Genomic DNA, 11,143 nt, shown 5'->3' with positions numbered 1-11,143 from the left:
TTTATTTTTTCATACCTATTATTCTAATGACAATGCTTCGTTTACTATGAATGCTTTTGTACTTTACTGCTTGGTTTATTTGGTTTTAATATTGTTTCATCGTTGTTAGTCCTCATTTTCTATTAGATTGACATAGTTCCTGAATTTTATTACCAGAGCAATTCTGAATAGGTGAGAGGACTAATCTCTATTAAATAGTCGTAGGAAGAGGTTGAATAGAGAGAGCACCACATTTGGTCCATCATTTTTTTTTGAATGTTTAATTACTGAGTGTTGCCTTCAATTTTCCATTAAATTGTCTATTGCAAGGGGTTGTGATTCTATGAAGTGTCGAGTATGTTCTTGTACCCCGAGTGAATCAAATTTCAAGTATGTTCCTCCTGCACATGGCATTGAAACATAATGATTTTTATTTATTGGTCCTAATTGTGTTCACTCTTTTGGAGAATGGTCTCTGTCATGTCTATAACTACTAGCTTTTTCTTTCTTTCTATCCACACTTTTTATTGCAAGGAACATTCCAATTATATATTCTCTAGTTATTCGCCAATAACTATGTTTATATGTTGTTATTGTTAATGTTCAATCCAGTTTATTGCTTTAAAAAAAAATGATCATTTAGTGTATATTGTTATTACTTCTTTTTGTGTTTTTTTATTTGTTTATATTCTCTATCTATTTTATTCTTCTTAGATGGCTGACAACATGATTGTGCTAAGGGGGCTTTGGCTGCTAATGAAAGCAATTTTTATATGCACTTGGAAATACCACTTAAAGGTATTTAAGAATATTGAAATTGCAACTCTTTGGGCTCACAAGTTTTTAGAAATTTTCAATGGGTTTTAAATTCTATTATAAGTGTGTTTATTGAGATTATGTTGGCTTTAGGCATTGGTTTTTTCATAGTGATTGTGTGTGTGCTCAATATAACATGCCACATATTTAATATAGGTTAGGAAGATGTCAAGCTCTTGGTGACATTTCTATCAATTAAATATTGTATGAAGGGATTTACAATATGATATCATAGTTAAACTTTGTGAAGTACTACTACATTGGTCGGGACTATCAATGTAGCATCTCATTGATTGGAGTGTGATCTGCATCGCATGTAACTTACCCACAAACTTTTCTTTTCTTTTTTCTGTGAGTCATCTTTATGCCTAGGGCATTCCTTTCTTTTACTGATACTATATTGTTTGATTCCCAACTACCTAATAAGGGATAAGTTATCAATTATGACCTTTTGGAATGTATTTTCTCTTTATTCATCTTATTGGTTCCTTATCATGTCGTGGATTTACACTAAGGTGTCGTTTGAAAACTGATTTACGTGGGATAAGTTTTTAAAGATAGTTCACATTGCTTTTGCCTATTTTTTCAGATTTTCTCCTTCAAAATGTGTGAATATGTACTAGACGTATTGTGGCTTCGTGCTAATAATCCAGTCTGATCATTGTATGTTTTTTTATTCAGCATTTTTTATGTTATATGCAAACTAGCTAATAAAACTTGAACCTGTCCATTGATTATTATCGGAAAAAAAAATTGTCCATTGATTCAGTGAGTGGTAATTTCCATTAGCTCACTCATGAGAGTATCCTGCTTGATGGATTCAATTTCAGGAAAGACAAACGTGAGATCTTCGTTGTCCCAGTTTGACCCTGGAGAGGTTTGTACTTTGTTTTTCCTCAATGTCTAAGTTCATTAATAGTTATTGTGGATTTCTTGTTTTGGAAGGTTGAGGGATACTACAAGATTAGTAAAGAGCCAATGGATTTCATGGCTAAGAAAGAAAAAATAGAGCGGGGAGTTTACAAATTTCTGGAACAGTTTGAGGTTTATTCATTATCAATTCTGTTCTTAGTTTCAAATATATGATTTTTTACAGTCAGTGTCTTAGTAGCCCACTTGGTGTGATGATCAACACAAATGACCAAGATTTTTACCCTATGTCTCGATTATTAGTCCAATCTTCTGATATCTATTACTTGGATACTTACAGCATGATGTTTTCAAGATCTGATAGCTGGACTGACTGATACATTACTTGGATACTTATAGCATGACGTTTTCTTGATATTTGAAAATGCACTGCTTTTCAATGCTCAAAATACCATCTATTATAGACAGGTGAGCTCTTACAAATCATCACTGCTCTATTTACTTTATAGTCTGCTCATTTTAATAGAGAATGTTTCATTACTTATTTTCATTAGTCTGTGATGAGTATTTCGGGCTCCTAAGATGAGTCCGGTGTTTGACACCATTTTATATAGATTTTGGTACACCAACATCGATATTTCCGATATATATATCCAATGAATATAGAACCCTTTTTTTCCCGATATATATCGGAATTTACAATATAAAACTTTATATCGCCGATATATCCGATATTTGCGATATATATCGGTTGACTTTTGACCATTTTTTAATGTAAATCCGATATTTCCAATATATTTATGATATTTCCGATATTTTAAATAGTTTAGACTAGTTATATCTGATATATATCGGTTTTTGGGTACACCAATATATTTATCGATATCGATATTTTGGGCCTTGCTTGACACACTGAAAAGTGAGAACTAATCACGTGGCAGAAAACCCAAATATGAAGCCAGAAGTTTAAATTCTACGTTGCAAACGAGTTTAAAGTCCTTTGGACGGTCCCAAGTTGGAGGGAAGGAATAGACCATGTCCTAAGAAACACTTGGACATCAATTAAATCATTGTACGGTTGATCCAGCTACAATATATTCCAGTAATGGGTTGGTCTTTTCAATACGCCGAAGTAACCAACTTTACGATCGACAACCTTACTTAATCTGTAATCCCATTACAGGACTACATGAATGTCCCTGAATGTCCATTTGATAATTATGTAATGCAACAGACTGACAGAGTGGCTTTAATGATCTCTTTGGGTTTGGCTTCGATCCAGTTTCTAAAGTGTTCAAGGTCACAAGGATAATATACATAAGAAATCAAACAGTGGCAGAGGTATATAATTTGGGCAGGTGGAACAAGACATATGGAGTTCCATTCCGTGTTCCTGGCAACTGGAGACACACATGTGAAGTTGAAGATCATTATCCGCAATATGATTACAATACGGAATCGAATGTTTTCCCTGAATGGAGCTTGGCTCTGGATAGGAGGCTCTGCCTTCCTGCTCACATGAATTCAAGCAACTGCGTTTGCTAGTCTTAGAGAAGCTCTCTCTGTTGTTCATATGCATAATCAAGATTATATCCGCTTATGGGTAATGAAAGACTATGGGTTGGAGTCGTCCTGGTGTAATTAGTATAGACTAACGTATTTACAGACTTTAAGTGGGTTTTGATTCATAGCCCCATAGGTATCTTCTAACTAATTACCACAATTGAGATGAAAAATCAAAATTTTAGAGGATTCACGAAGGATGAATACCTCGTTGTTCCTTGATATGATTCTGGTGATATTGGATGTCATGCAAGTCCTTCGGGACAATAGGAGCTGTAGTCGAAGCTGAGAAACGGAAAAGACATCTTTTTGACAAGGCTTAATTCAATCACTTGTCTAGGAAAATAGAATATGATTAAAAACTGGTTCCAGCAACTCACTAATCCTTTCTTGCTTTGAAATTTTGAATTGTTTCCAATAATATCTTCATTACTGAACAATATATGACGATTTCATTACTAGTCATTTGTTTTGTTTTGATTTGAACTTTGAGATGAGTTTGTCAACATGCTGTCAGCACAAACTTGGTTTGGGAATGGTGCGAACAGAATTCAAATAAATCGCCCTCACCAAAAAGTTAAAATGAGGTTTCAATTTGATCTGACAAGTATTCAATGCAAATCTAGTGGTCAATGTTGCATCCTTACATACTATTTTTGTGAGGCTTATCTTTAAGTCATTTGAGCTTGAAACACCCTGAAATTAGAAATTTGGGAGAGAGGGAAGCGAAAAAAATATGGCGCTCATCTCTCCTCTCCCATTTAACTCCTTAAAACACACATTTTCTTTCATCGTTAAGAAAACGACATATCGTTGTTGGCTTGTTGCTGTCGCATCCTTCCTGGCATTCTTTCTTCCTCCCATGAGGTTTCTAGAGTTTCTGTTTTCTTCACTAACATTTGTCTCTTCAATTTGTCTAAGATGAGATTGATCATTCAATAACCAGGTATATAGAAATAGATATACCAAAGATTTATCCATAAGAACTTGAGGCAAAATTGTGAGTCTATAGCAGGCCATACGAAATACTAGAACAGTATGTCTAGACACCGTATGCATGCAGTGGCGGAGCCAGGGGGGGCCAGGCCGTACCCTGAGTTTTGGTATAAAAAGTTATTAGTTTTGGTAAAACTGAGAATTTCCCTTTCCTTGCGGGCTTAAGCATGCCATTAGTCTTTATATTGTCAATTTTGCCTATCAAATGTAAAATAGAATGAGTATTCTAATTAGATATGTTAAGGGTCTAAATGTGGCATCCTTTATTAGTTAGCATTTGAAAACACGGCACATGGGTTATCACACATACACTTCAACTGAATAAAAAATATGGCTTAGGTAAGTTTGTTCAACATTTAATTGACAAAAAAGAAAAACATAAATGAGAGAAAAAAAAAATAGTTATAGACAATTAGATAGTACACCTTAATTATAGAAATTAATAATTAACAAAACAAACAACTTAATGAACTATTCTTTGCAAGTCATGATCTTGTTTACTCCCATGAATTACAATAGGTTTGAGTTATGACTATTCTTTCATATTAAAAAAATTCGTTATCTAAACTATAAATGATTTTGATTTAGAAAAATTGATAAAATAAAATAATAATTGTCTGTTTGCATTTAAAAGAAAGCATATAGATTGACAAATATTACACTAAAGAGAAAAAGTCAAGAAAAACAGGTACCTCTAATTAAATTGTGTTGAAAATTTCTAGTGCTAATGGCTAATTTTTTGTAGTAAACTATGGTGCCTTGTATGCATGACTAATTTTTGGAAATAAGTATAGTGCCAAGTATATAGTGATTGGTGGTTATTTGCTGGAATTGTTGTACTGTATATATATCTTCTTAATTGTTTCTCTATTTTGTCAAATGTCAGCTACCGACGTACCATGAGCTCTCATGTTTACCAAAATAAATAATAAAGTTTACCAATAAAGTCTCTTTTGTTTTTTGTTTTTGCTCCCGACTAGAAGCCCAAACTACCGTAGTTGTTGTTACTTTAGAGGCCTCATTACTTTAAGGTGGTTTTCTGCTGGCCCAAGTTCGCCGAGCTAAACTTTCATTAGAAAGTATTTGGTATTTTGGTGTTATAAATTGTCCAACGGTAGATTTCATATTTGCAAACCTTTAGCAATTCCAACCAGTTTCAAAATCTTCAGTGATTTTCTGATCATTCAGTGAGAAGAGGTCACTTTTACACTGTTATAACACACATAATCATGTACAAATTAGCCTAGCCCAGCAACACCACCATACACATATACACTTCCCCAATACCCCTCCCTCATGTCTTCAGACCTGCAAGTTGCTATCTGCCTAGGAATCAAATATAAGGCAGACACTGTATACCAATCGGGCAACAAACAGGTTTGTTTGCAAGTAGTCAGCTCCGTCTGGTACAAAAAACTTTACTCCAGTACCAGTTCTTCTTCAGTTTGAAGTTTTTTAAGGGCTCTTTTTGCATATACTGTAATAGTTGCAGTCGCAGCAACGGTTACACAAAAACCAAGACCATTGTAGAGGATCTGTTGCGTTGAAAGAGAATAGTGACCTTGTGATGCATCTGCTAGTTTCCGTATTAAAATCCCACTGAAAAAGAAAATAGCACAAGTCAGCAGATATAGTCTTCATCTTAGGGGTAAAAATATATAATTGCCTGTTGAGAAGATTAAATCAGTCGGTAAGTAAGAAAACGAACAAGTATTTAGGTAGTCCAGCAGGGGTATATATTGATTAAACACCTGCATACACTGAATTTTAAAGGGTTGCAGCACAACTTCACTGAAAGACGAGTTTCCTTGTCAGGGGTCAAATGGAATTGCAAATAAAGACAGCTCATCTGATTCAAGACCCTCTAGGCTGGTGCCATGTACAGTACACTTCAGCAGGTCAAACCAATCATAACCCACATCCTACCCATGAATATTTTTTGTATACATGTGTATCTGTTTGTGTGTTGGCATATATATACCAGATCAATATTAAGAAATTCAAGAGTTAGTAGAAACCCTTTCGGAAAATTATCTATGAGCTGAATTTTCGAATTTCTATGACCAAAACCAGGTGGTCTAACTTTTATGACCAATCAAATGGTAATCTACAATTTTCGTTATCAGTAACTAAACTAACCAAGGAGCCCAGTTATATTAACGCCAATAAAGTGTTTTATTACCATTTTTTCAAATTTTAAAACGGTGCATGACTCTCTACTTTCTCTTCTCTGTCTTTGCCACCATTAAGCCTCTTCATTTGAAATAAGAGGTTAGAATACCCCATTCAAAGTGGTCTCCTTCTCAAAAAAATAAAAGTGATCTCTCTCCAACTAACTTTCCATATATTTTAATGTAGTTCTTCAAAATCTACATGTACAGGCTAACATTGTTTCTAGTTTCTAAATACATGTAAAGGGTAAGGTTGTTAGTTGTTACCAAAATAAAATAAAAGAAGATTTGGAAAAAAACTTGAAGAAGCTTATTTATGGAAAACAGTGAATTTATGCCTCCTCGAGTTACTCTTACCAGGCTCCCCCTAGTTACTCTGGTTTTCAGTAACAAAAATTATAGATTACCATTTGACTGGTCCTAAAAGTTAGACCACCTGGTTTTCGGTCATAGAAATTTGAAAGTTTCACCCACAAATAATTTTCCGAAACCCTTTCCACCTTTATGCAAATCTCATCCCTGCTCATAATGCAATTCAACAGAGAAGATAAAGCAATTTAAAAAGTTTAAATTAATAAAGGTTCATTTCTTTTTTCTTTTTCTTCTATTTCTCTTTTAGTTAGAACTTTTATTCCCTAAAACCAAATCCCCTTTTTCACAGTGAAGATCTTTGGCCCAACCTCCCAAGTCTCAACCAGTAGGCCACTGGACACCTCTCATATTTCATTCAAGAGAAAAATATTAAAGTATCTCTAACAGCTCTGGTTTTGCTTAGTTATTATAAGTCTTAACATATTGTTCATATATGTGTTGACATGGAAAGTTCAAAAGTTTTAAATGTTTCAAGCCTGTCCATGTGTGGCAAAAGGGTAGAACTTGAAATACAAAAGTGTGATTTGAGGGAAGGGCTACCAAAATTCTTTCTTCATGAATTTTCTTCATGAATGGTGTGTCTGATCAAGTCAACTTTTTGAACAAGAACGTATAAATATTTCTTTTATGCATAGAGACAAAGAATGATTTCACAAAACATCCTTAAACGATTTAATGTTATATTGCACAATGACATAATTTAGCTGTAAGAGAAGTTAAGGATACAGATAGTACCATAGTGCAACTTAGCTTGCCCAGAGTTTCTCCAAGATGGTAAACATATTTCTCAATACTAGTGAAAGTGAGACAGTTCTCCTAGATATAAATTGGAAAGACCATGTACACAGGATCCAACCTTCAGTTGATGGTATTAACCATTGCAGGATAGATTACTAAAACAGGTGGTTCTTTAGGGTGATTAAGTCCATCAAGAGTTCAGAACAATACAGATTTTCTTAAACTGTTCTATTTTAGTTTCTGCTGGTTCTTTACCAGTTCAAATCTTTTTTTATTTCCTTTTAAGAACGGAATAAGTATCACCCTTTATACATTCTTTTGGGTAGACCATGGCAATACGATGGGGATACAATCCATCGTGGTGCTTCTAGTTCTTCCTATTTGACCCGAAACCAATCGATCAGTTTAGATTTGCCTTATTATAAAATCAACAAAGACTAAGATGCCACTAAAATGTATATCAACTTGCAGGATGAGTATACAAACAACATGACCAAAAACTCAAGACAAAAAGTTGGTACTTGTGGGCAATACATAATGAAAACCATGGCACTATGGGCTCTGGTATGCAAATGGCACATGTATCTACTGTCTCAAAGTGACTGTATGTCTACATCTACAATCCAAAAATAATGCTTTTGATTGCAAAAAACACCTGTGAACCACACCAAAGGATATATGACTGGGGAGAGAGAGAGAGAACAAGAGAGAAGGATGGGGAACTATACCTGTAGATAGCAACAAATATTTCCGGCACTACTCCTATAATTGATCCAAGTATATAAGGACCGAATTTCACATTTGTCGCTACAGCAGCATAATTGTATATAATGAAAGGAAATGGGGAAATCCTGAGTAACAAGACAGCTCGAAACTGATGAAACCAATCCCCTTCACCAGCTAATCTCATGAATGCAGCTTTCTCCGGCCATTTCTCACACCACGTCTGTAAGAAAGATTGAGGAAACACTTAGAAAAAATTGTAAATGATGAGCAAGAGCAGAACATATGAGATACTCACTTGAAGTTTATGGCGAAAGAGAGAACCAATGAAATATGGCAACGACATCCCCACAGTCATCCCTGGAAGGATTAGAAGGAATCCGTATCCATAGCCAAAACTTATCCCACCTACCCATATAGAAGGCGTGGATGGCAACAGTATGGAAGGAAATAGCACCAGGGAGAAAAAGAGTAAAACCGCAAGGACTTGAGGGCTGAATGTTGCAATCTCCCAATCCAAGATCGGGACGACCTCCTGTTGAACAACATATCACCAATCAGAATAGTTGAAAGAACAGGCCCTTGTAAGTAAAAAGAACACCCACTGCTGCGAGTTCATTCAGATAGACTCAACTAGTAATTAGCAAAAATTACAGCAGTGGCTATATGAGTAGGTAGAAAACCTGGAATATAAACAACTAAGTTTTAAACATAACCATAAAGCAGTCTATGTTGTCAGGGGGCTGTATGAGGCATTAAGGTTCTGTGAAGCGGGGACTTTGGTGCGTTGCACCAGCGCCTTATACACTGACCTACAACTCTTTTCGTATAAAGTTAGCCAACATAGATATCGATAAACAAAATTCAAAGGGTTTAAGTCATTTAAACCTGAGGGAATTCTATAAATTTCTTTCGCCGATGATGGTCCACCTTTAGGAAAGGGAGTTTGATTAGGGAGCATCAGCAGAAGAAAGAATAAATTCTTCTGTTTCGGTGGTCGTGATCACGGCGTCGCCACTCCCCAGTGTAGAGTTCTAGGTGACCTATGATTTCTACGGGTGCTGGAACAAGTCAAAAGTCATAAGGCTAGACAACCATACTCATCCAAAGAGCAACCCACCCCCTGCATGTCCCTCATAAAGAGGCAAGGTGAGGACTCAAAGCAAATACGTCTTTCAAGGTAAGAAACACACCAACCAACACGTCTATCATGTTGGGTGATTCCTAATTTCTTTTATTTCTAGTCTTGAGCTCGATCAATTCTAGCTAAAAATTATGAGCAGAATAGAATACAATCTTAACTTTTCTTCATTTCTAGCTAACCTTGGGCTTGATAAAGTCTAATAGTCTAATCATTAGTTCATCAAATAACAACAGAAGCAGGTGCATATGGAAAAAATACACTATGTTATGCAAGTGAGTACGTATAGCTAATTTTCCATTCCTCCTCCCTCTCCCTACCCAGCGAGTTTCCTTCTAGCTAGTTTTCGGCTCCCCCCTTCTTACCCCTCTCCCTGCCCATCGTTTCCGAATGTGTGTGACCCCTCACTACCTATAAAGCTCCAAGTTCATTCAGGAGTTACCTGTTTAACGACTCTTCCAGAATAATTTTGTCCAACATCTCAAACCTCATAACTGAAAACACCTCCTATTCCTTTCCAAAAAAATGTTTTCATCAATATTATAATCTAGGGATGTACATCAATTTGACAGTAACAAAAAAATATGTAAGACATCTACATTAAATGAACAACATCCTTGATAACATAGCACATAATTTAACGAAAACAAAACTCTTCCAAATCACAAACCTTATTCAATATAAAAGGCCCAACCCAGATGATAATAACCACAACAAGCGCAATTCCAAATATACACAACACAACAATCTTCAACCACCACCAAAAAGGTATAACCTTTCGAGGAGACGAAGTCACCACACCACCAAATTCCTCAACTTCATATATATTCCCATTTCTCAATCTCGCATAATCACCATTCCCATCATCCATTTTCAATTTCAACTCCGGCACTACCGAATCATCATCCTTATATGTCATCTCTCCAAAAATCAATCCATCAAACCTTCAAAACCCAAAAAAAATATATAATTATAAAACAAATATAGGTGTCCGTTATTTACTTACAACTCAAGAAACCCTTTAAAGCAAAAGCAAATAAAATTACCTTTATTCCTTAAAAGCATGATCCTGTCATGCATAAATTTCAACCAAGGCCCTATATTTATTCTAATTTAACCGAACCCTTTAAATGTGATTAAATTTCACCTTCGAAACCCTTTAATAAATTGAGTTTCGAAGGAAATAAAGTTAGCAGAGACGTTAAAAGGGAGAGAAGAAATGTTATATATATATATAACGGAATAAAAATATCGGTTAATGTGAACCGATATTTTTTATGATGTATTCCCACCGTTGAGGTGGAGCTTTTTTTTTTCTTCTTTTTTTTTTATATCAGTTGGGAATAGAATAGCTGGTGGACGTCGGCCTCATACGCCGAAATATCGGTACTGATACGTTAATTTAATTTTGCTGAATCGACACGTGTTCTGGTTTGAGACACGTGGTGGGATCTGGTTGTTTTTGCCATGTAGGATAACGGTACACTTAGGCACTTAGCATTGTGATTGGATTGTTGCGTTATTGGGTTTGTGAATTGTAACGTAACTCAACCGCTGGTGCAAGGATGATCACGCAAGCTAGGAAGTCGATATTTAATTCTGTTTATCAGTCAGACAGGAGGCCACGTATGATCGATTTCACAGGCTGTCTGCAGTTGTTTATGGACGAGGTTGTCGACTTGTCTGAGATGTGAAGAAGGTGTTATTCTGAGACAGAAGGACTATATTTAGAAGGTGTTATTCAGAGCAGGAGAATTATCCTCGCAAGTTATTA

The 11,143-nt window shown here is 35.4% G+C and overlaps 1 protein-coding gene and 1 long non-coding RNA gene across 2 annotated transcripts; one reads left to right on the top strand and one right to left on the bottom strand.

Annotated features, from left to right (window-relative positions):
* Positions 1-804: 804 nt before the first annotated feature.
* LOC147514157 (uncharacterized) lies at positions 805-3,647 on the top strand. Its single transcript, XR_015217462.1, has 3 exons — positions 805-1,839; positions 2,006-2,133; positions 2,849-3,647. It is a non-coding gene; the product is annotated as an uncharacterized LOC147514157 (long non-coding RNA).
* Positions 3,648-5,378: 1,731 nt separating this feature from the next.
* On the bottom strand, positions 5,379-10,877 carry LOC147514156 (SNARE associated Golgi protein family). The gene is made up of 5 exons (XM_086597573.1): positions 10,416-10,877; positions 10,040-10,313; positions 8,527-8,763; positions 8,234-8,451; positions 5,379-5,823 (listed from the first exon to the last, which is right to left on the bottom strand). The coding sequence occupies exons 2-5, from the start codon at positions 10,286-10,288 to the stop codon at positions 5,643-5,645; spliced, it is 885 nt and encodes a 294-aa protein (XP_086453699.1). The 5' UTR covers positions 10,289-10,313; positions 10,416-10,877; the 3' UTR covers positions 5,379-5,642.
* Positions 10,878-11,143: the final 266 nt, after the last annotated feature.

Source organism: Coptis chinensis, chromosome 3, assembly GCF_015680905.1.
Source record: "Coptis chinensis isolate HL-2020 chromosome 3, ASM1568090v1, whole genome shotgun sequence".
NCBI lineage: Eukaryota > Viridiplantae > Streptophyta > Magnoliopsida > Ranunculales > Ranunculaceae > Coptis > Coptis chinensis.
This window is presented reverse-complemented; position numbering and strand designations above follow the sequence as displayed.